The sequence below is a fragment of the Plectropomus leopardus genome, chromosome 10 (assembly GCF_008729295.1).
Source record: "Plectropomus leopardus isolate mb chromosome 10, YSFRI_Pleo_2.0, whole genome shotgun sequence".
Classification (NCBI taxonomy): domain Eukaryota; kingdom Metazoa; phylum Chordata; class Actinopteri; order Perciformes; family Serranidae; genus Plectropomus; species Plectropomus leopardus.
Genome location: NC_056472.1, coordinates 8867213 through 8893562, shown reverse-complemented (window position 1 = coordinate 8893562; position 26350 = coordinate 8867213). Strand labels below are relative to the sequence as shown.

Genomic DNA, 26350 nt, shown 5'->3' with positions numbered 1-26350 from the left:
TATGGAATTGGTCATGATGCATACTGACAGTTTGTGCCAAGGGTTTTGACTTAGCATAAAAAAAAGAAAAAAAATGAAGAAAAGATAGATCAAAGGATAGAAATACAAAAAAAAAGATAGAAGGACGAACAGATGTTTTACTTTGTCCCAGATAGTCTCAGCTCTCACCTTGACATTGAAGCCAAAACGTCCGTGTTCGTCAGGTCTCATCTTGATCAGGACCAGATTATCATGAGGGACAACTCCATTTAGCTGCGAGAGCAAAGTTTGGCATAGAAACATCAAATCCCCATACTGCTTTCCTCCGCACCATCCTCCGCACCATCCTCCTCTGGGATACAGGAATATTGGCCCCAGCTCTAATGCTAGGCAGTATTACATGACTGATAACCTGAAGCATCCCATTTTACAGTTTTATTAGTGTGAACTTAATCAACTTCACTTCACATTATAAGATTTAAAGTGTCAAAAACTGATTTTTGACCACTAGATGGCAGAAAATATATCAAAACAAAACTAAATTGTTTTGTAAAATGAAATAAGCAGTTTAATTAATAGAAGACGTCATTGAATGCATCTTAGGCGGTCATTTGTTTTCATTGCTAATGATGTTTGAAAATGCACATAGGTATAAAACAATCTATTTCACAAAATCTTTTCGGGCCATGCATTTATTTAAATTTTCCACTTGTTTTTAAGAATAATGAAAAAGACTGCTTTATGCACCTGGCCTTGTTACTTACATTTTTTAATATGTGTTATGAGTGTGGCCTTGGTGTGTCGCCATACTGACCGTGGTTTTGTCCGCATTGACGGGAACATCGTACATCTCATTAAGGTGGTTGTCCAGGAGGCTCTGCTGGGAGTGGGCCTGGATGATCTGGCTCAAGGTCTTCCTGCTCAGCTGCTTGGGGGGCAGAGCTGGAGGCTGGCCGTCTATCCCCTCTGGAGACCTGAGGAAGGCAAAGCGAGAGAGAAAGTCAGGAAGAGAGCGGAGGAGACGGTAATAAAGAAAAGGGAGGGAGAAGAATGTTTTTTCCCCAATTAATCTGACTGGACAAAAATGATTCCCTTTTATAGTATGCCTGATCCCACCTGTATCCAGTAAAGAACCAAACCTTACGTCATTACTACTGTAAATAAATCAGGGCTGTCACGTTAATCACGATGCGATTGAGGTCCGTATGCCTTTTTTTTTCCCCCTGTTAATTTGCAGGGTGACATTCCTGTCTTTAAGAGCCTGTACCGTGTTGAGTTTTAAAGACAGAGTGATACTGGTATCATGTGAAACTAGAAGACCTAAAGAATCCAGTGGTATGTGCTAGCTTATACCTTTTAATGAAGCTGATCAGTGAGGGGGCTGACCAACGCTACAATGTACAAACGCTACAACGTCAAGATATCTTAATGAAAATTGGTTCTGTGGGTACCCATGATACCCTTTACAGACAAGCCAATTTATGCTAGTGCCATGTAGGTTTTTTGCATTTGATTCCCAATTAAGACAATCTGGAAAGAATTGCTTTACCTTGTCAATATGCTATTGAAGCTATTGAAACGCGATTAATCGTTATTAAAATAATCAATCATTTCACCATCCTGAAAAAAACATGAACTGTATTTCACAACTTGCTGAATGTAGGTTAGGGGCATGGCCTTTTAAAGAGGATTGGCAACCAGAGGCACAAACATCAAGGTACAGACAAAGACACAAGTAATGGTTAAGCTAAAGCTTGTCCTGTTTGTGAAAGAGGTGGGCCCTTTAGTGGAGAAAGAGAAAAAAAGGGGCACGTGGAGAAAAACAGATAAAGGAGAGGAAGAGAGATTGCAAGAGACAGAGAGGCTTAATAGCACTGTGTTAGTCACAATGCATTAACCTCAATAAAAGGGCTGCAAGAGGAAGGAAAACACCCCCCCTCCATCATCCCGACGATAAAAGGCAGTCAGTGTGTACGATGAAACAACAGCGTCAGTCAGGTGAGGCTTTCAGCAGCATCATGGCTCGCTCTCTGGGGGGTAAAAGCGAGTCATTTCTCTCCGAGCTTGTGTGCAGGCACTCCTTTGGGGCGAGAGCAGCAGTCAGAGAGCATTGCCTTTGTTTTGGCTGCTGCCACTGGTGCCACTTTGTGGCTTAAACACACACACAGAAACTAACATTTATTATGGGTCAAAACCAGGTCAGGCTTTCAGAAGGAGGGCAGAGCACAGCAGGCCTGAGCCAAGGCAGAACATCCTCCTACATTAGTGTGTTTCCTCAACACGACACAGACGAGTGAAATGGATATAAGTGTCTTCATACCGGATCATTACATAGACAAGGCCCTGTGATATGAGACTTAACCTTCGTCTGCACAGGACATGTCTAAGCCCAGCGTTTTAGTTTGCCTTCAGCTTTGATCGTAACCAAATCCTAAGTGTCTCCTTTTGCTTAACCTTTTGAAACCTGGACAAATTGGTTTAAATTCTTTGAAAAACTTGTGAAGAAGGCAATGACCAACTTAGGAGGAAATTACCTTAAAAATTAGCACATTGTAAAAAAAAGAAGAAAAAAAAGTACAAAAAATTACCTGAAAATTAACACAAAAATAACAAAAAAGCAAAGTACAAAAATAAAAATAAAAAAATAGAAAAAAAAGGAAATGACCTGAAAGATTATAACAATTCTCTGAAATGATTTTAAATATTAAATTATGATCATTTTAAATAACAGTTTTACAAATGTTTCCCTAGCTTTCTAAAAGATAATTTTCTAAATGTTAATTTTCTAGCAAATTGTGGGCTATATTTTGGGATTTATCACCTGTCACTCCGTGTTTTTGAAAGGAATCTAACCACTTTGCCCTGGGATCAAATGTTTAAATACTTGTGAAAGGTGTCTGACAGCAGTACAAATGATGTAGATCCTGGTTTCAAAGGGTTAAAGAATATTTTGAAAGCCAAACAGAGGATAGAACTAAACTGGTGTGCACAGTGACAAAAGAATCACAATTGGGTTAAAGTCTAAAACAAGATGCTATAAAGCAGCATGTTGCATTCAAATCCACAAAAGGACAAATAAAAAAAATAAAAAAACCCACTTTCAGTGCACACCCAAAGTTTTTTCAACCAAAATTATTTCCCAAGGCAAACGTTTGCTTTACAACTGTGAGATAACAGCTCTGATTATAGCATCCAAAGTCGTTTATCATGACATACAGTTGCATGCAGTGTTGTTACAGTAAAGGATATAATTGTACCTTTTTGTTCCCCCGACAGTGTTGAGGAAATATAGATGCTGCATTTTGAAAGCCGTCACTGTAATGAGCTGTGGTTAGCTAAACAGATAATTTTCACTCGACACAACTAAAAACAGAACGTTATAGAGAGTGTCTGAGGGTTATGGCTTTGTTGTACTGCTCATGTGTGGAGCTGACATAGTGTATAACTGTGGCCTGTGGGAGAAAAAGCAGACTCTAATTTAGTTTTTTATTGGAGGAAAATCTTGGGAAGAACATTGGGAAAATTTGGATTATGGGCCTGAGCCAAGTGACAGACCTGAAAACTTAGGAGTATATTTGAATCACATCAGCTAAGAATGTAAAAATACAGTCGCTGTATATGAATCTCGCCAAAGAAAAAATGCAGACTAATTTATCTGGGGCAAAGGGGTGTTTATTATATATTACATTTGGAACTGATAGCTCCTCAAAACCAAAATGTAATCCGGACTGGAACCAAATCTTTTAAGTAGATATCACAATGGAGTTGGCAGAGTGGGTAATTCAGAGCCACCACAGCTTAGTGACATGATGAAAAAAAACATGATTTTTTTTTCTTTTGACAATAATCTACTTCTGGAAATTGTAACCAGCAAACTACTTTTGGAATATTTGCCGCATGATAATAGCATCTGAGATTAGGCAGGTCCAACCTAACCTCAAATCTGAGTCTCCAAAGGATTCTTTTCTCATTTTTGGATTTCCATGGCCCAAATAACAGATAAATTAATCTTCTGAATAGAAAGCAAATATGATTTAGGTAAGAAAATTGGGGGATTATAAACTTGAGACGCTGAAACTGCCTACTGCTAAGTACACTCCCTCTGCCAAAAAGTGCTTGTCCAAATGAACTCTGTTTACAGAAGGGTATTAAGTCAAAGCATCACGTACTGTCACGTTACCTTATCTATCTCCACAACGCAGCGTCAGCACTACAGAAAGGTCTGGAAGCTTCTATCATCATTCTGGTATACAGGGGGAAAACGCTCTGGGTTTTTTGGATTTCTCAAAACTAATCAAAATCGGGGGGTGCTAAGCCCAGGATGGATGGTTTGCAGTGGTTTGTTTTTTCAAAAAAGTAAACTTGAGATAGGTATCACTAATTATTTTAACTGTTAATTACTTTTAGCTTACCATTTCAACTGTCTTATAACTCAACTGTTTATTTGTACTTTTAGCTAATTACATGAATGACTGTTTCTCCACTAACCTTTTTAACTATTAATCGATTACTTTTAGCTTATTATGTTGAACTGTTTATCCATTACTTTTTGCTAACCATTTTGACTTTTTATCCGTTACTTCTCAGTCTTCAGAGTATTTTAATTATTTATCAGTTACATTTCAGTGTGCTGTTCATTGGTTAAAGCTGAGGCAACTTGTGAATATATTATTTAATCAAATGGTAAGTTCTAGATATAAAGTTTGTTTAACTTCTGTATAACCTTTCCTTTAACCATGGCAACTGCAAAGGGTTAAAGGATTTCACAGGATTTTAAGGAAATTTCTAAAAAGAAAATGCAGTATTTTTAAAAAAAATAATCTTGAGATAGGTATTTAAAAGAGTAATGACTATCATGATGACAAAATCCTATAAAGCCAATAAAATAATATCCATGGATAACGTGTGTGCCGTCTAAGGAAGATCGAGCAGGTGATTATGTCATCCTTTGGCACTGTAACAGAGTGATGAGCCAACAACTTAGTGTGTGTGTGTGTGTGTGTGTATGTGTGTGTGTGTGTGTGTGTGTGTGTGTGTGTTTAGCGTTGTAGGCAGCGGAACTACCACTGTAATGTTACTTAACCACTCTGATTTCCAACTGAGAAATGTTCCATCTTTCCATGTCTCTTCCCTCTCTCTCTTTCACACACACAAACACACTCATACTGTGACTGCAGAAAAAGCATGCCGTATCTACGATGCATCTTCTTCCTCATTCAAATCACAGACATTCACGCATAAACGGCTCCTGGCTAATAGCACATATGAGTTACATCTGTAGGTCATTTACAGTTCAATACAACAAAATGATCCTACTAGATAATCAAATATAATAACATGAGATTTTAAGAATGTATTACACATCTTTAAGGTTTTTTATATCAAAAAGTTGTTACCAGTATTAGATAGCTATTAGACACAGACTAGTAAAAAGCATTGTCGCTAAACATAATTAGACGCTTATCCCCGTGCTTGGTCGATCAGAGGCTCACACAGAGTCCACAGAGTACTGCTAAGCGAGTGAGCACTTGAGCAAGAGAGCAAATTCACTGGAGGCAATTTGCCAAGTGTTTCCCCTCAATATTCCACCAGGTTTGTGATCAGTAATACCCCTTCTTCACCAAAATTAGCACGTCTGCAGGTTTTCTAAACACAGGTAATCTTGCTAAAAATGGGCAACAGACTCCTTCCCTATTGCCACTAGACCAGAGCTGTGTACACAGCATGGAGGCTGGGAAAAACTTTAAGGTGGTTACTTCTTTTCATCTTACTTATTATCAAACTCAGTGCAGACTTATAAGGATCAATGTTTGAGTGCTGCTCAGGTGTAGATGAACGATACTTGCATTGCATCTCACCAGTTAAGGGGCTACATTTAACATATTCACCCAGGTTTTGTGTTTCCATCACTTCTGATCAGAGCCGGAGTCGATAAATAACCTGTGACTACGGCAGAGTCATTTGACTCATACGTGAATGCCAATTATAACCTTTCCCATTACATTAAGAAGGCAGATGTTAGAGCGTGTCGTCGAGTGTTTTTGTGCAGTGGAAAAGGGGTTTCAGCTAAGAAACTCCCAATGACCACACTTTTGAAATATTTACAACACAAGATAAGGTGAAGAATGTGAATGCTGAAGTTTGCTGAACAACTGATTGCAAATGTTTTCTGTTTTCAGAATCAATAATTATCAATAAAGGTACAATAGGATGAAGATTTCATGAATTCATTAATCTTGTTTTTCTGTTTTCTAGTTCTTGAGACGATCCAAATAATATTTGGGGATTTTAACATAGAAATGTAAAACTCCAAACTCACTTTACTTTAACTTAAAGGCTTTTAGGCTTTGAAACAGAATCAGGGAACTATATTAGTTCAAGGAATTCACCAGATATTTTATAGTGTGTGACCACAATAAGGGCATGCCGAAAACACACTTACACATACACTAATTCCTAGTTCAGCTCTGTTGTATAACCTCTCCGCCCTGCTACCCGCTATAAACACTTTTTTACAGGCTGTTTTTCAAAGGGTTCGTCTTTCAATGGGGCCAGTTAAGTGACAGTGGGAGAGGGTGTTAACTCTTGAGAGAAGCCACAGGCACAGACAGACTTTTAAAAACCAGTCAACTCAGCAGTACAGTCAGACAGAGTGGCACTAACGCTGATGAGTAAAATTAAACTTCAAAATTAAAGAGCGGCTGTTTTATTTATGAGGCTCTTAATATACAGTGAAATCTATCTCCCTGCCACCAAGTGAAAGGTTGGTGTTTTTCTACCCAAAGACAAACAGCTTTAAAGAAAGTGGGTGTGCATCAAAAACAAAAATAAAGAGGAAGGAAAGAAGTAGAATCACGTGAAAACTTACGGTGTGGAGTCCAAGCTGATGCTGTTGGCCTGAGTGGACGATGCTGATTTGTGATTGGAGGAGGAGAAGACAGGTAGGCTGGGTGAAGCATGGATCACATGATCAACCAGGTGGCCAACGGACGATGGGCGTAGTCGTGTGCCCTCTTGTACAAACAGTGAGTTCCTGGCAAATAAAGACATTTAATGTTAACGGCCTGTGAAAAACCTTCATTTTTTTTAAGGCAAAGTTCTTATGAGGCTGAATATTGCCATGGTATTTATACCAAATAGATACATATAATAGATCTGTTCATTCTGTTAGAGCTGATAAGATCAATGGATGAAAAGAGCAGCTGCTGCAGACTTACAGTCAGTTAAGTTTCACTTTCACTGTGCCTGGTGTTCTGTTGCTCTGTCTGTGCCATGAGTAAGCTCTGTGCTCCGGTAGTGTTGTTCAGTCAGTAACCCAATGATAAATACATTCCAACAGCGCTTTAATGAATGGTCAGCTCCAAAAATATAAAATCAATATGTGGCGGCAGATGGTTTAAACGTGGCGGGCTGCCACAAATAAATGAAAGTGTGGGAAACCCTGGACTCACTGATTGGGTGTCCCAGGCGGCGAGCGAGTGGGCAGGCTCTGGGTCTCCAGTCTCTCATCTGATAGGCTGTTCCTGCTGACTGACTCCCAGTCAGTTCCGCCCACCAACTTCCTGGCTAATGGCTTGCTGGGAGATCTGTGCAGACCAAGACATTAATTTGGTTGTGGCCGAAATGAAAATAACTGCAATAAGTCAAGTTCCTGCAGAGTTTATCTACCCTTAGAGGCTTGTGATGGCTAGATTCAAACTAACTGAGAGAGGCATGTGGATTACCTGGCAAACACTCTGTCCTTGATGCCTTTCTCCTTTCCGTACTGCACAGACTGCACCTCCGTCCGCCCGCTGGAAACAACCAAAGCAACAGTCAGTGGGCTGTCTTGGAAAATCGAACTTTAACTAGAGTGAAACAGGCTGAAAATCTTTTACTCTTCGGTTTAGCAAGGTTAAAATAAAACTCGATTAACTTTACTTTTCCTGATTTTCTTTATGAAAAATGTAGCCTTACAATAAATAAATTAGGCAAAATAACACCAGCAAGCGGTTTCTGCCAGACAGTAACAACTGAAATATAGTCAATAGGGATATTAACACTGTTAGTAACTTCCTAACGACACAAATTCCCAATTTAACAGTGGAAGGTCAGTAAATATCGAGAGCGCGCACACACACACACACACACACACACAAAAACACACACAAACACACACATGCAGTCAAGTCAAACATCAGAGCAAGGCTTTCTGGGGTTGCATCACTGCTGCTCAATAATGCATCACAAAACCTCCAACTCAGTTCATCCCTCACTCAAACTTCTTAGAAAAAGGAAATAAAAAAGCTACCAACTAAGCTGTCAAGAGGCGTGATACATTCCAGAGTCAAATGTTTGATTTTTCAGTCCCCTTTCCAACTTAAAAATACCAAGAAATGTACAGTATATCACCCATATAAAGAATTTGAGGTGTGGGACTGTGAAATAACTTACACAGGTTGCCTGCACATGAAAGCCATAAATAATAAAGTTGTGGCTTCCTGGGGGAAGATAGCATGAGAGGCACCCACAAGCCTTCCAGTGTTTCAGCCTCTCAACCCAAAGTGAAACTACTGCATCAACTTCCAAACAAACATGTACTTCTGTTGAAGTGGGACTATTGTCGAGAGTCAGACAAAAGGAAATACAGACAGAACATCTACAAGCCTGGTCCGTGAATGTGTGTGTGTGTGTGTGTGTGTGTGTGTGTGTGTGTGTGTGTGTGTACATGTCAATCTGTCAGAGTCTGACTGTGAAGGGAAGACTTTTCAGAATCTACCTGTGTTGCTCAATGGATTCTGTTCATGTTCCTACAGGAGTGAATATGTGTGTCCTCTTGCTCTTACCAGTATCTGAACTTTGAGCCCAGAGTGAAGTAGTGAGCGAAGAAGTTCTTCTGTGGCGGGATGGGCCGATCCAGCCTGAAGAAGGTGTGGTGCTCCACACAAGCCTTCCACAGGTTTTTACAGGCCCGATAGTTCACCATGTTGAAACCCAGCAGCGTTTCCCGCGTCTCAGACTGTGTGCAGGGAAGGAAAGACGACACTTACTGAGCCGTTGATTAACACTTTGGCATTCAGCTTGTGAGGTGACAGTGGGTTACCAGCATTCAGCAAGTTTATCTGAGTCTAACAGTAATACAATTAACTACTGCGTGTAAGATGTTTGCAGATGCATTTACCTGGACTATGTTACAATGTACATTTAAAGTCAGCACAACTGTTACTATGGGCCATTTTACAACTACGATTACCAATTACTCCGCTTTTAATTGTAACTGTTTTAATGATGTGCGGTCTGTCTTTGTGTTTTCTCTGTGCTCTCGAAATCATTGAAAATGAGGGTTTGTCCTGCATGATTCCTCGAGATTTAAATAAAGGATGAATGAATTAACTACATATATTAATATATATTTCTGGCTACCTGTTTGAACTGTTACTTAAAGCTAAATTTTTGAGCTGTTAATCCATTACTCTTAGCAAGCAGTTTCAACTGTGTATCCAATACTTTTAGCTATTGTTATCTTATTCTCTTGGCTAACCATTTTAACAGTTTATATATTACTTTTAGCTAACTGTTCAAACTGTTTGTACATTATTTTCAGATGATTTTTTAACTATTAATCCATAACTTTAAGCAATTTTCAAAAAAAAAAAACTTTTTAAACTATTTTAACTATTTATCAATTAATTTTAGCCGACCATTTAAACTGTTTAGCATTTTTAGCTAACCCTTTTAAATGGCTGTGCGTTACTTTAAGCTAACGTTAACTGTATCAGCTGTTTATCCATTACATTTTGCTATCTACAGTATTTCAAATATTTATCCATTACCTTTCAGTGTGCCCAGGTGTTTAATTTGAGTCAATACATGGGGTTACTACTTAATCAAATTGTAACTTCTCGTTAGATAAGCTACTCCTTTCGTTTAACCCCTGTAACTGCAGAGGGACCCTGTGAGGTACAAGTACCCATGGTTGAGAACTACAGAGTTAAACTACTGTGGATGACGTTTATGCCATTTATTTCAATAGGAAGTTAATATAACAGGCGAAATGAGGTTGTGTGCAGATACAAATATATATGGATATTCAAAGCCAGTGCAGCTAGATGCATTGAGGGAGGAGTGTGAGACAAAAACTAGAATAACAAAACGGTATTATTTCAGTTTTAACAATAACTCACTTTTTTACATAAAAAAACCCAAAACACTTTAAATGTAATGGTATTGTGAGACAGATTTATCATGATGAAGCAAATATTTGCGGTGGAAATATTCATCAAGTTGAACATGACAATGACAGATCAGCTGTCCAAACAATTGCCTGTAACACTGAGAATGAAAAGAGATCTACGTGTCAAACAAGGGATGCGAGACACAGTTGGGGATTAGAGCAGAGTCAACTAGGGCACAGCCAGCAGGGGGTTAATCTGTCACTGATTGCACACACATACAGTATGTACCGCTCGGCTAACATCTACAGTATATAGACACATTCATACAGTCGGTATGTACAGAAAAAAGGGACCCACACACAGAAGGTAAACTCCTTCATCTGTTCAAAAGACACCGTTGCAGAGGGAAATAGTGGCAAAGAAGTGTGTGTGTATGTGTGTGTGTGTGTATGTACACCTACCGCCTCTCTTCTTAGCTGGATGAAGAACTGTTTGCACTTGAAGGAGATTTTCACTATTTTCAACCTGGAAGCAGGAAAAAAAACCAAAAAGACACAAAAGGTTAGTTTCCCCACAGCTAATAAGCCCATCAACTGTACTGAGACACTGTTGTTGAAATGTGTTACTTTTATTTAAGGTCAGTCATTGTGTGCTTGCTCCAATCAGCTTAGCCCAATACAAACCAGTGTAACAATATATACCATAGTAATATAATGTTATTCTGCTAAAACAGAATAAAATCAAACAGCACTTACAATTTTGAACTTTAAAGTACAGGCATTTCCATAGCCATTCAAAAATACACTTACTAAACAAAATCTAATTCTAATATTTGACTGAGTCAAGCAGGCTTATACCAGTTATTTATTATCATTATTTTCCTGTGTTGTTTTTTATAGTTTTGATTTTTTTTTTGATTGTATGAAACAGTCAGAAATGGTCAGCTGTTGTTGTTTTCATTTGTACACTTTACAAATGAATTTGGATTGGACTAGATTGCACTGATGTTTTACATCATGACCACTACTTTTTAATGTCATTGTGTAAGAACAAAGTCGCTCCTCCTGATGGCAATGACAGCTAACAATGTCCCACCCTACTCTCCCTACCAGCCAATCAGAGTCAAAGTAAAGCAGAGTAAGGTGGATCATTACTTCAATATCGAATAAAGAAGAAATGACCCCAAAATTTGCAAGAAATCAGTAAAAAGTTCAAGAAAATTACCTGAAAATTAGTTTTAAAGAAATAAATTCAGGATTCTAAGTTATAAATACTTACTGATGCCTTATACATACTAGGCGTCTGAAGGTCACGTGAGAAAAGTGATGTTACTCCATGTGTCAAAGGGTTAAGCCAAGCCATACTCAGACACACTTGCTAGCGCTACAGGTGAGTTAACACATTCATATCTGGCAGCCACAACAGACACATGTCCAAACCTCACTTTCAGTATCTATTTATATAAACAATAAGCACACTTCTCAATGAATCGCTGGTTCATCAACTAAGCTAGCCCACAGGTCACATCCCAACTGTTCATTTAACCTCTGACCCACTCCTCTTTCCATATCTGGATGGGAAGAGTATGACCACAATGGAGTCTCCTGAAGGTTCAACTATCTTCTTTCATCAGTCTCTGTATTATGTAGTCATGCGTCCAAAGAGGCAGAAACGATATAAAATAATATTGGAATCAGAAGACCACACACGCGCGGCCACAGTAAGAGGTCTGCTGATGAGCAGCAGCAGAGTAACATAATCCCTTCCTAGAGCTCTGTTGCTGCTGTGACTCATCGCTCCCTGCTAAATATATTTTACATACTTACTCACACACTCTTGCATGGACAAACACAGTCACACACACATGCTTGGGCAGAGTGTGAGTCATGCCCCAGCTAAGTGTGGCTCATTTGTCAGGCTGCTGTGAACAGAAATAGGAAATAGGCAAAAATCTAAATGTCCCTTTTCTCTTTCTTGACCCGTCCTTACTGTATCTTACATTTCAATTTATCATCAGGAGAGAGGAACAATGACGAGAAGAGAGTAGAGACACAGTGGAAAGTGATGGGAATTAAGCAGTAGAAACAGTGAGCCTTTGTTTAAGAGAGGATAAGGAGAAAAAACAGAGAGAAAAAAAACAGCTAACAGAGGGCTGAGAGGCGCTGTTGACTCTTGTGTCTCTCTCTTTCTCACACATGGCAGTGGACAGCTGTTGGGGACACCGCTGTTGGTCTAAATGTAGCTCAACTGACTGGATTTGCAGCCACACACGCACACAAAACAGTTTTTTTCTCTACTTAGGAGGACTTTGCATTGATTTACATTCACTAACCAAAAGTCAAGTCTTTACCCTAAAAAATGTCATGGCTTTTTGTCCCCGAATGTGAGCCGAGTCCCCAAATGTATTACTATTAGTCCCAACAATGTAGGTAAAACAAAACAAACCCTACACATCAAACTCATCTCATCACAAACATTTTACTGCTGTCAGACATTCACTGATGTTTAAACACATACACACACACATACACACCACGAATACACACCAGCTGCTATGTGCATTTGGTCAGGGTGTGTGTGTGTGTGTGTGTGTGTTAAGCCTACACACGAGTGAATTATCTTCCGGAGTTACAGGGATTTGAGTAGTTACTATCCCACCCCCGGCACCCATTAACATTTAGCCTCCCACAGTGCAGCAGCAGAGGATGGGAGATTTCCAAGAATCAATGCTTTGGAGAGCAAACGAGAGCAGGAGACATAAAGAGCGATGAGAGTAAGTGAATTAGACAGAGAGAGGTGAAAAGAGGACAAAGAGAAAAGGAGAGCGAGCAGATTTGATGCTTATAATATTTCCAGGAAACCTAGTTTAAAGCGAAGCCCTCCCCGTAAAAAATCTGGTGGAATCATCTGCATAATTCTAGAAAAGATCAACTAAAGCTTAAACGTTAATATGCCATGTCAATAATGACTATGTGAGAGGTTACCAAAATATTACGCTGCACATTTCTCTGCAAAAAGGGTTCCTGGAGGTGGTTCAAGTGGAGCTGGCAGCTGGTTGATGGACAGAGAGGAGGGTTTTTGTCAAGAACATCCACAGTTTGATTCCTCAGATCAGGGGAATTGGGCTCTTTAGTCTTGTCAACAATTACTGCTCAGACCACAGAAATAAAGGCGGCAAAGATTCAACTGTTCCAGGGGAGCAGCTAATAGTGACTGTGATTTCAGCATGAAAATATCAATGGACAGAGCTTGTTCTTTTATCAAGCACTTCTCTGTTTTTCATCCACAGATCGACTCATTCACACCTGAGAGCTGCCAGGTTTTCTGCTGTTGGCCGCAGAGTAGCTTCACTGTTGGTTTTTAGCTACCTTGATTTTGGCTTCAAGCAAGTGCAACTGAAGCTTCTGATCACCAGCTTAAAGTCTCACACAGAGTTACATGCTTGTTCAAAAAGCATGCATGTTTATGGTTTAATCCCTTTCTGTCTAAAATTTAACCTACTAAAATAGACCCAGCACACAGAGGAGTCTGCTTATTTGCTACCAAACTTAAACCATGGATGGAATTTTGTATTAAAAACATGATTAAGCATAAAGGGAAATTCAGACCCTATTTTCTAGGGCTGTACCTGACTCAGAATTATGCAAGATGAATCAGATTTTGCTGTTCAATAGTAATATTCAATGATTTTTTTTAAATTTTCCACACACAGCTTTAAAGTTTGAATGGGCACAGCAGAATGCTCAGTGTGATAGTGGCATTCATGTAATATAGTAAACACGCTGATGACGGATCGTAATGTGCAGCATTATGTTTGCCAACACTAGATATCAAACAAAGGCCAGAGACTGCATCGTATTAAGTTGCTGTGGGCTGTGAATTCATAACTTCTAAGTAGAGGTCTCTCCCCCCTCTCCTCCTCTGTGCCGCTGCAGGTCCACAGCTCCCTCTACCAAAGAGTAGCATGAAAATCAAGAGCACTTACTCCGCAGCAAAATCTGGGGACCAAAATGTCCCCAGAAATACACTGCTCAGATAAAAGTGACTGCTCAACTTGAAACAATCTCAGTCGACTGAGGGTCTCTGACTGATGATTGGAATCTCTAGCTTCAAGGGGTACCCTACTGCTTTTCCTTGTTTTTGAGTCTACAGGACCAACGGAGACCATTTTTAGAGCTGGTCCAGTGTTGAGAAAGTGCTACAGCTGCAGCAGTGAAACAAGCAACAATTTAATCCCTACAGGCAATTGTGCACCATCAATTTATGTCCATTAAAAGTGCTTGTTTTTGCCTCTGAGAGGCTGTGATTGTTATAATAAGTGCCTGACAGCATTACTGAAAACTGAAAAGTTTTTTCTTATCTTTCACTGATCCAGTTTGTTAGTTAGTGTGTGTCTTGGTTAAGGGGAAGTCTGCCAACTTAAAATTTCCACCAACGTTTTTCCTAAAATAAGTCACCTTAAGAAAAATATTTAATTTCTCTGAGAGATCCTTCCTGTAATGTTGTCAAACACTTCTAATGAAAAACTGAGTCTGTCAGTGGCAAAAACGAGCACCTTTAGAACAAATAAAAGCACAATTGCCCATGGGCATTACATTGTAGCCTGTTTTGCCGCAGCTGCTGAAGACTTCTGCTGAAGACTTCTCTCTCGACCAATTTCATAACTTGTTGTCACCATTAGTCATTGAGACACAAAAACATTTGAAAATAGCATCCAGGTTGAAAAATACCCTTTAAAAACTCTCCCACTGCTCTTAAGTTCCAAAGCGTATCACAGGGTTCACTACTTGGTCCCCTCCTATTTATCCTCTACCTGCTCCCCATCCGTGATTTCATTTTTTCACAGTCTCCATTTCCACTGCTGCGCCAATGATTACATATCCACAAAATCCATCTGCACTCAAACTCACTCCAGCCTGACCAACTGCCTCGCTAAAATTAAATCATGGATACAAGCAAACATTTCTAATAGAGGACTGTGACAAATTTGATATGATCATCACTGGTCCCAAAGTTCCCAACAAAACCGCCCACAACTTCTGCCGTCTCCCTCTCCACACATTTACAACCTTGAAGTGATCTTTGAAAGTGTCCTCTCATTAAAACAGCATGCAAATCCCATCACAAAACTTCCTTTTGTCCACTTGTTTGGATCTATTTTTCCTATTTTTTTCATTCTTACCTCTTTATGTTGTCTTACTAGATTCAAAATGCAGCTGTGGGTAACTCTTGCAGCAACATTCCAGTTGTGGATATGCACACTTAATGACATGTACAATTAGATGTTGTGTGTGTGTGTGTGTGTGTGTGTGTGTGTGTGTGTGTGTGTGATTCACTCACCATGGGAAATAGTTGATCCGTACCCTGTTCTTGTAAATAACAATGCCGGCAGACATCACCCCAAGAAGAATCTCTGTGTTGCTCTGGTCCTGAAGAGAGGAGAAGAAGTGTGTGAAGGAGTATGTATGTATTTGCGTGTGCGTGTGCGTGTGTGTAGTGAAGCAGAGCCGAGCAGAAACACAACAGGGGCAAAACACAAAATGAGAGGCTTCCTCACTGCTACAAAACAAGTAGCAGTTGCTGAAAACAGACCAGCCGATGGATCCACCTGCCTCAAACTAAGAGTGGAGGATAATGAGAGAAACCCACACAGAAGGAAATAGGAGTTTGTGTGGGACAAAAACAGCATAGGATCAGGTTCGGGTGAAATAAACATCTGCAGTACATTAGAGAAGACCTTCCAACATGTTTGGTCCAAATTGATTATCTAATTTTGAATTGTAATATTATACACTACTGCACTGGACATCCTGCATGTGCAATGTGATACTGATGATAACAGAGCACTGACACATGTTGGTCTTGTGCTGTTTTATGAGTACAACAAAATCGATTTTCTTAAAGTTTTGATCACTAATCAGAAATAGCCTAAACTGGAAGGTCAGTCTGGAGACTGTTAACAGCTGCAGACTGACATATTTTTTTTATAATGATGGGTTCTAACTACTGACTCCGTTAATGGCTTACATGTTTCTTACTTGATTATTGCATTGCTGAACATTTTGAAATTTTGATTCTATATTAAGGTTCAGAAAAATGTTGCTCAGAAATGTGTGACCCTTTTATTCCTGTTGAACAGATTGTTACATATCTAGAAAGACCGCCTCGTAGTTGTCTGCCTCCGCATACCAGTCAAGTTGGACTCATATTTTACATCCATGTTTGTGAAAACATGGACGCGTCACACACATCCCCCCTCACCCCCTAGAACACCTTAAAAATTAGCACAGTTTCAAGGTGGCCACTCAAGATTACCAATTCAGTGTCTGACCAAATGTCTCCCTTTTGCTATTGAGTTATGAGTCATCACATTATCATTATATTCCATTAGACATTTGTCATAAGGTCATATTTGAGTACGAGTGAACGTTTGTGCTAAAATTGAAAAAAAAAAAAAAATCCCTTCAGACTATCTTGAGATAGAGCAATCACTAAAATGAGACAGATGAGGTCACTGTAACCTTGACCTCTGACCTATGACCATGTTATTCTAATGAGTCCATGTCTGAGTCCAAGTGGACTTACAAACACATGTATTAGCTCCAGCATTGACTATCACCAGCGCAGACACATTGAAGCATGGCTATTCCTCTACAAAATGATGCAAGCTATGCTTATTAGATCGTGTTCTCAAAATAATCTGCATCAAATAACTTTTCTTTAATCATTTGCTGACCATAAAATAAATCACCTTATGACATGTGAGCAGGTTCACTGTCAGTAAGTTTGCAGACAACTCTCAATCATGCATGTTTAAATTTGAAACCAAGTTAGTCCCCATCTCTTCAGCAGCTGAGGTGACGAATCAGCTTTTACTGTATTTACTTTAGTGCAGATTAGACAGGTAAAAATTGATATTTGAGAATTGTTTTCCACACAACTATCTAATAGAAATACTATATATGAAAGAAATCAATCTAAATGTTGACTTGGCTTCTCTGCTACTATGTTTTGCCATCTCAGTGCGAGCTGAATGCCAATGTGTAGCATTTCTGCAGGATGTGGGCATCAGCATCAACTGTACACACTGCAGCTCCTCCAACCTGTTCTCATTCCTCCTCAGCTGCCAAGGAAAGAAATCAGCGTTGAATCAACCGTGCGGGGTGCAGATTTTATTATATAAATTCTGATACCACTGGTAAAATGTGGATAAAGACTCAGTTTTCTCGTACTGTTCAGAGAGAGGGAGGAGAGGGAAGACCGGAGTGAGATCACAGATATACTGACATATCTATGTGGCACCAGACAAACAGCAACACAGAAACAAACAAACTGAATATACAGCAATCCTTAACGCACATACCAAAACACACAGCAGTCACAGAACAAAACCTTACTTACCCTTGCATAGTGCAGCTCTACCCCGTAGAGCTCCAGCGCGCGTGCTGTGTTCAGATAATTAAACTCTGACTGGGCAGGAGATAGACCGCTGAGAGAGAGCGAGACGGGGATGGGTACAAAGACAGATGGGGATGGGAGGTAGTGTGTGGGAGCAAAGGGAGTGGTGATGACAGGGTAGGGAGAGAAAGAAAGTATGTGTTAATGAGACGTATGGAGAAGGAGAGAGAAAGGGAAGGGAACAAAAAGGAAATAAAAGAAATGAGATATGAATAAAGAAACAGCAGATAAACTGTGGCATACAAGTCATTGCTGTGTATGAGTAAGCACACCTTTAAGTGTGTGGAATGGTGAGTTTTCTAACCTATTTCTCAATTTAAAAGATAAACAGCCACTTAATTTGGATATAGTTACTTTTCAAGGCCTGACATTTGTTTTTGAGCAATTTTCCAAGTGCATGTACGCTGGTATACGCCATATTCCTTTGCATTTGAATGTGTGTGCGATCACAGCCGCTTGTGTTTGTGTATCTGAGTGTACCTGTGCTGCTGGTGATGTTTGGCGACCTCTTTATGGAAGTCTTGTGGAGGGTTGGGCATGAAGCAGTACTCCGACAGATAGCCTGCTGTATGCTCCGTTTCACTGTAGTCCCCCAGCTCAGCTGCACAGAGAGAAAGAGAGAGATTGATGTCATGTCAACGCACCGACGCACACAGAGAAGAAGGAAGGCGCAGATAATGAGACGACAACAAGGATGATGGAGAGGTCTACACTCAATGTGCACAGGTACGCTCTGTAATTATTCCTTTGCCATCCCTTAAATTGGATGAAAATATTACCTACATGATTTTTTTTAAGTTTATATTAGGGATGCACAATATATATCTGGCCAATAAATTCCCAGGTGATACCTGGGAATGTACATAATCATGTATTATTACAATAATGAAATTACAGCTGATAAGTAGCGCAGATACTACAAAGACAGACTGCTTTCATTGGCTTCACATTTTCTACTTTCACACTCCGATACAGTAGGTGGCTGTACAAAGTCGTTTGAAGGTGGTTTGTGAGCTGCCAAAAAACATTTCTTACTACATCTAATTTCTTTCGACCTCAGGTGTGCACAAATGACTTCTTTTTAAAATACAAAAATGTGAAATGAAATCTTCTTGGCACTGGCCATGAGAAGCATGTAATTATTAACATCTACAAAAACATGTTTTTCATTTTCAATATTGCCAATTAAAAAAAAACATTTAGCCAACACTGGTCATAACCATCTTCACTTTATTCACCAAACTTCTTTAGGACATGAGCATTTGTATGCTTCTGCTCATTATTGACAGACAGAACACCAAACCAGCTGACATACAGCAACTCTTCTGTCAGGCCTTCAGTTCAATTTTCACGTGTTAACTGACCTTCTTTTTCTGCACTTTCTCAGCCAGTCATTATCTCACACCTTTCAATCTTTCCGACATCTTATTTACTTTGTAGCATGTTTGTTTTCACAGGTAGGCATTGAAACAGTCACAATGACAACAACTAATGAATCTTCACACCTTTGCTGCAAATTTCTCACAGCCTCTGACAATCCTCTCCTCTTAAGAAAGTTCATAACTACTAAAAGCACCAGAGGAATAAAATCACATTATTTTTGAGTGTGAACATGTGTGCAAGTGTTAAACAGTGGCTCTGAAAATGGTCATTTCCTTTTTTTCGCATTAGCCACTGTAGTTCTCCTTCTCGTTTGGCACATGGGAAAAGTTTCAGCTGGTTGCAATGTGCAACCTCACAGCTAGATGCCTCTAAAGGCTACACAGTGGACCTTTAACAGACCTGCTCCCTCAGTGTGTGAACACATACCAAGCCTGTCCAACACATGACATCTTTTTTTTTTTTTGATTATTTTTTTTGGGCTTTCATTGCCTTTGTGTGACAGGACAGTGTGAGCGTTACAGGGGGGGAGAGAGAGAGGGGGGGGGGGGGGGGGGCATGGAAAAAAGGGCTGAGGCTGGAGTCGAACCCCCAGCCGCTGCGGTGAGGATACATCCTCTGCGTATGGGGCGCCACTCTATCCACTGAGCCACCAGACGCCCCCACACACGACATTTTTACCAGAGCCTGAAGATATGGTAGGACTGTGTGTGAACAGAACGTGTCAAAAACTAAATGGGAAGCATAGCTCAGTTAGGTATTTACAACTGCATTTTGGCTATTTTCTAATAAATGTAGGTAATGTATGTAGGATATTTAACCCTTTAAAACCTGGATTTACATCCATTTTTTTGCTGCCTTTAGATGACTTATACAAGCATTGAAACCTTTGAAACATGCACATTTTTTTGTTTATTTTTATTTTTTCAAAAAATGTGGGAAAAAGGCAATAAGGAACTAGTAAGAGGTAACAAAGGAACTGACCTGAAAATAAGTTTTATTAAGTTTTATATATGAGTATTATACTCCTCAATTTCAGGTTAGATAAATATCTATTTATTATTAATATTTATCAATTTTGGCTTTATTTTAGGACTTCATCAGGTATTTCCTTCTTTTTTAAAAAAATAATAATAATTTAAGGTAAATTTCTTTAAACTTTTTGCCAATTTCTTGTCATTGCTCATTTCTCTGAGTTGCCCATTGCCTTCTCTTCATGTTTTTTAAAGAAATCAAGCACTTTTTTCAGATTTAAAAGGGTTAATATAGCCATGGCCGGATACCTTTAAATGTCAAAATAACAATAAGAAAGTGGGGTGAAAAAAAGACAGCTGTTTTTTTCACTCAAAGGTGAAGAAGGGAGTGATTGTAGATTACAGGCGAAAAGATAAAGAGTGAAATGATTCCCAGATCTCGATTCGCTCTCAGAGGCCTAAGGGAGATGGCGCTCAAAGTGAATCCCCAAAGCCATTAGCTCACCAGCAAGCAGTTGAAGCTCAAAAGCATCAATTCACTCAAGTAGTCCCTGGACTAACCTTGCTAGCCGGTAGCCTAAGCATATTGACCAACCAATCAATTCAAGCTCACCCGCTTATTGATGTGCACGCGGCTCCAGGGAGAAATATATGTATAGTCGATAGCTTACGTTTTAGAACAGTAGGCTAATGTTGGTTTGACTTTATGCTGCAGTTATTACTTTAACAAGCTTCAGTGCTGAGGCCAATGAAGCTCAAAGACCAGCTGACAACCTGATCTCTCTTTATATATTCATCTATTGATGTGAAATCCATACTGGCTGGAGCTCAGGCTCCTTATAATGATGCTATTGACCGACAAAGCACAAACAAGACATTCAACTCTCCATTTGTGATGATGGATTTACATGCATTGTGGGTAATTTGGGCAGAGTGTGTATGCATGCGTGTGTGCCATCGCTTTATTAACGTTTGACAGAAAAGCTGACTGTATGTTTCCTCCCACAATATCAGCCACTGTCAATTGGAATACATTAGCAAAGGAAACACTTCTACATGCAATAGATTTACTTTAAAATGACCAAATGAAAATGTGTTATTTCAAAAAACCTGGGGTGGTATTGGGTGGCATCTCGCATCACCAGATCGCAGTCTCTGGTTTCTAGTTAGAAGCTACAAAAGTACTGAGAGCTGAACACACAGAGACTTTACAAAACGCCATCCTGTCTCTTTCTCTCCTGTACTGGCAGACGTGAGTTGAGTCTCACAACACACAGGGCGGGTGTTTGTACTTTCTGACCTACTCTGGAGAAGGTCCATCTCCGGCGCAGTTTGGCGGGATCTGGGCCCCATAGTTTAACTCGGCATGGCCAAAAGTGGAGACGTAAAAGTAGTATTAGTGGTGGAGGGATACGTCAAAGGACTGTAAACAGCCAGCGGCCAGCAAAGGCAGATAAAAAATGAATTATAAATTAAGGATTTACTTCGACCAGACCTGAGCTGGTGATTGCTGGATCAGTGGAGTTACTAACTACATTACTAGCAAGGGTAACCAAGATGGTTTGGTGACTTTTTTTTCTGTTTCTGTTAAGTTGAATGAAGTGTGTTTTATAGTGAGTTAATGAGGCAATTTAGCCTTGTCAGTCTTCCATGACCGAGAGAAAGTTGAATTCAAAAGGTGTACAGCTGTATTTCTCTGTTTAATCAGGAAAAAAGGTGTAAGACTATTACTTTAACTGTTTGCGGGTTTCTTTTGTGTATTTATTAGTCTGAAAAGCTGAAAGAAAGTAGCTCCGCACACTTATACCATCATATATTGTATACCCTGGTACCATCTCAAGAAGGTATGAAGGTATAAAATATGACATACTCCCCAAGCATAGTTCCAATTTTTTTAAATCTTTTTTTTAAACAGGATGCCTTTTTTTCTAAGGAAGGGGTTTCCAACACCATTTGTCCAGTTTTAAACGAGAATTTAGGTCTACTGGGTGGGATTTTGAGAGTACAAGCTTTGGTGTGGGATTCAGAATGATCAGTGCTGGCACTTGGGTCAGGCTAACTGAATTAGCAGCATAGCAACTGCTTCAAGCTGTTTTTACCAAAAGCAAACATTTATCTTCATAATCTGGGCTGGCACTGAGAGGAGTGACAACATGGATCTAGCTACCGTGCGTGTGTGTGTGTGTGTGTGTGTGTAAAAGCAGTAGTGTCATGATGTTGGTAGTCTCGGGCCAAATCTCCTCTCTGACCTATATACTGTAGCAGTGCAAATTCCCCACAAAATAAGCCAGAGGTGGAGTGGAGGGGGGGAGGTTGTGAGTGTGAAAAAAAGGGATAAGCAGAGAGGGATGAGACAGACTAAACAGAGATAAAAGAAAGAAACAAACAGGCGGCGTGAATACAATGAGCAGCAGTAAAAGAGAAAGAGCGAGTGGCACAGACAGACAGACCAGTGTGTCACGAGTTATTATTCTGATGACAGAGGGGCCCAGTCAGCCTTTAACCCGCACACTAAATCGCAACAGCACATTTCCATTTGCCACTGTGCCATATTTGGACAATAAAAAGATTTTTGTTTTTTTTTACCAGTCCCAACTGTAAATAAACCACAATCACATTGAATATTCATATCACTGCCAATAATATCAAATATCACCACACAGCTTAATTGAATCATAATGGCTTCAGAGCAGCAGCTATAAATGCACTGAGGCAACCACAGTCATTACATTTAACAGTGTGTGCAGCTAAAGGGAGGCCTAATGAATTGCCTTTTCCGTCGTTATATAGAGTGGATGCGTCCAGGGAGCACTTGCTACTTACATTGAACAGAATAGGACGCCAGCAGTGCGGCTGTGTTGTGTGGACAGGGCAATCTGGAAGGAACACACACAAAACAGACAGAAATACAGATATTTAACACCAGTTCACATAGGTGAGATTACTCATCTTTGGTTATTACAATAATTCAGACATGTAAGAAAACATCAACATCCATTACTCTTTTTTTCAGAAACAAAAAGAGACAAAAATACTAATGAGCGTGTTGAGTTTGTTTGTACATCTGTCCCATGAGCGTGTGCGCATGCAGCGTGTTCCAGCCTGCCTATACAAGCCCCTGCTCTGCCCGACAGACAAGGAATTATTGGTTTCAATTTCATTTGTCTGCAATAAATAAATATAGAAATATTAATGAATAAAGTTGACATTTAAGGTTGAAATAATGGCCCTAAATAATAATTAGTATTGTGTTTCTGAATGTTGTTGTGCTATTTCCATGTAAAAAGGTTGTTTATCTTTTCATGGTTGTTTATCTTTCGAAGACAGTGCATTATTAGTTATAGATGTAGCAAGACACATTTTATTGAAGTTCTTTGAAAGACAAAAACACCATCAACTCAAGTGATGCAGAGACATCAGGACTGCCCAGGCAACATGGGAACTTGCAATGTGGAAGACTGCAGTCAAGCCGGCCATCAGTCTCATCTTTGTAGTCAAACCAGCTAACTTTATTGTAAGTAAATTGAAACGGCCCAGGATACACGTGACTGTGTCTGCTTTTTAAAATAAGGTGTTACAGAGAGGTCAAACTGATATCGAACGTTAAAACTAAGAAGCGCTGATCAAATATAAACCAAGATTCTGTTACCGCGTTGCCTTTTTCTCACCTCAAATGTTTTCGGAAACATGTTTCAGCTCACTGTTCGACTGTAAAACAAAATTGTGTCTTACCAGCCGTTCCCCATAGTGTCAAACAGACAAGTTCACATTACATCACCCACCAGCAGGAGCGTTTATTACTCTGGTGCAACATAGTGCATTATGGTAGTTGTAGGTTTTTGACCTTTTGAGCAAAAGCAAATGCCACAGTCCCTTTTCTCTGTTTTCTCTGGTCATGTAGCACCATTTTTTTGTTTACCCAGTATTTTAGTCTTTCCATTACCTAGTTTTATGAAAAGACCATCTTTTAAATGGTGAAGTTCTTCTTTAAGGACATATCTGACTACATACAGACTCAAAATTAAGCATTTTACACATTATGGAGAGTTGCCCAAATTAAAGTCCCACATTAATGAATACTGAAATAGTTACATTTTTGAAAACTTGAGGTGTGGAGGCAGGACTGTCTACTCAGCCTAAACAGTAACATCTGGTACACAAAGAACAACATACTCACCTTCCAGTTAATATATCCTGCTTGATCTGAAGATAATATTGGTACCTAAGAGGAGACAAAACACTGCATTAGGATACAGATCAGTACAGAACAATATGATGTAAAGACAAGCATCCAACAGACGCCCTGTGGTCACAGTACCACAGTGACACTTCTGATGGTTATGTAAAATGAACGGACACCCTACAGCACAAGCCTTTGTTTAATTAGTAGTACAATAAAGCTCATTTGCAATAACAATACTTGAAGGAGCCATTCATCATCCAAGCTCTTGGTATCAGTGTTGTTTAACCAAGTGTTGCCGTGTAACTGCACCGCTGCTGTCAAAACATCGTCCAACAAAGCTGTCAGGAGTACGTTTTGGTTGTGACATGAGTGTACAGTACACCAGAGCCGGCTCACTGTTACAAGCTGTATAAAAAAAGTGTTGATATTAAGGCTCAGGGAGGGAGGCCGTGGCTGAGAGGCTGAAATAAACACCAGGTGGGAAAAAGGCGACACGGCTCTGTGACGCCTCCTCTGCATGTTGTTTATGTAGAACGCACTGTTGGAGACCGTATGTTTGCAGAACTGTGGGTTGGAGTCCAAATTATGGCTCTGCTACAGAACATTAGGGTTTCTTATTTTCTCTAATGAGCACGCATCAGTGAGGGAGCGAAGCTCTTGTGCTGGAAATTCACTCGCAATGATCAGATCCCAACAGGTATTTACCTAAAACCAGTTTTATATCGTTACCTTGTTTACTTAAAATCCAGAGAGGAAATACATTTACTTTTCATACAGTCTAATGAAATATGTTCTTTCTTGCAGCTGTGTGATTAAACTAATCTCAATAAATCTGTTCAATTCAACTCAACTAAATTCTTAGTTATGGCACCAATTGTTTCCTTACATAACAGGTAGCCGACAGTTTAATCTGCTTATAAATCTGCTTAAAAATGATTTTGCCTCACCTATATTACGGCAATTTTAACTGACTATCAGAACTACAATGTCAGGAAAAATAATCTAGAATATGCACCTCACTGTGTCAGCTAGAGTGATTAGTGAATTAAAAACCAGTTTGCTGTCTCTTTTCCATCAATCTGACTCCCCTCATCTTCACATGCCTGCTCACCAAAACTTTGCTCTAAGCTCCATAGGAGTCATCAGTGTTATGAATATGATTCGGATTGTGATGTTAAAGATAACCGGAATATGATGCTATGCTATTGTCTCACCAAGCACAGACAAACAAGACTATTAAAAGGGAGCCGCCGTTTTAATACAGGACACACTGCGATTAATAAGACTTTTTTTTACATATTTTAAATAAAATGTTCATACTGTTATAGCCTAAAATGTTTAGTCACTTCACTTTTAACTTAATTGCTTGCAGAAATCTTAAAGGTTTCATTATTTCAAAGCTTTCAGATGCTGACCTTTGCTCAAAATGATTATTCAAAGTCTTTGATCCAAATTAAAGGGATAGTTCACTCAAAAATGAAAATTTGTTCATCATTATCTAATCACCCTCATGCCAATGGAAAGTACGGTGAAGTTTTAAATTAAATTAAATTCTATCGGAAATATTAACTTATAAAATGCTGTGTATAAACTGCTAAAATATGCTAAAATTCTAAATACTAAAATAAATATCCAGTGCTACTAAGATGTTTTTCTAAGGTAATAAAATCTTACAGTAGAATGTGTAGTAGAAATGTGTTTATTTACCCAATAAGAGTTTAAAATAATTACATTTAGATAACAAGTAACTTCATGACTGACTCTTAGATTAGAAATCCAAAACATACTTGAAATTGACAACTGCACCTTCATAATCAACATGTCAGTGCATAATATCCCCAAATACAAGATTTTTTTTTTGCTGTTATTTTTGACAGTGAGACCAAGTTATCTATTCTGGCGCGCTTTGACGTAATCTCCCCACTCCCTCCTACGACGGCTTCCTCCCAGCAATCAGATCACCTCGAGAAACAAAAACCAGCCAGTATGAAAATAGAGACATAAACCTAACCAAGATCACCCCCCTCTTTTTCTGAATGAAACAACATAAATATGATGACTGAACTGCATTAATGTAATTCAGACCACAAACTGCATAAATCAGTGTAAACACAGTTTTTGTGGGGAATATCACCAAAGTGGGTCTGATCATGTACGATACACAGGACTAGTGTTGCTGTTTTGATAACAATGGATGAAAAGAAGTACACCTTTCCAAAATC

General features: G+C 39.3%; 1 protein-coding gene across 1 annotated transcript in view; it reads right to left on the bottom strand.

Moving 5' to 3' along the window:
• Positions 1 to 26350, bottom strand: part of ptpn4a (protein tyrosine phosphatase non-receptor type 4a) — an 88862-nt gene that overhangs the window by 14115 nt on the left and 48397 nt on the right. The window contains exons 6-17 of the mRNA XM_042494228.1: positions 24123 to 24167; positions 22769 to 22821; positions 18072 to 18192; positions 17535 to 17622; positions 15474 to 15562; positions 10595 to 10658; positions 8805 to 8977; positions 7704 to 7772; positions 7431 to 7565; positions 6848 to 7012; positions 794 to 953; positions 169 to 252 (exon numbers count right to left, since the gene is read on the bottom strand). Of these exons, the coding sequence (XP_042350162.1) occupies positions 169 to 252; positions 794 to 953; positions 6848 to 7012; positions 7431 to 7565; positions 7704 to 7772; positions 8805 to 8977; positions 10595 to 10658; positions 15474 to 15562; positions 17535 to 17622; positions 18072 to 18192; positions 22769 to 22821; positions 24123 to 24167 (1246 nt within the window). The remainder of the gene's footprint in view (positions 1 to 168; positions 253 to 793; positions 954 to 6847; positions 7013 to 7430; positions 7566 to 7703; positions 7773 to 8804; positions 8978 to 10594; positions 10659 to 15473; positions 15563 to 17534; positions 17623 to 18071; positions 18193 to 22768; positions 22822 to 24122; positions 24168 to 26350) is intronic.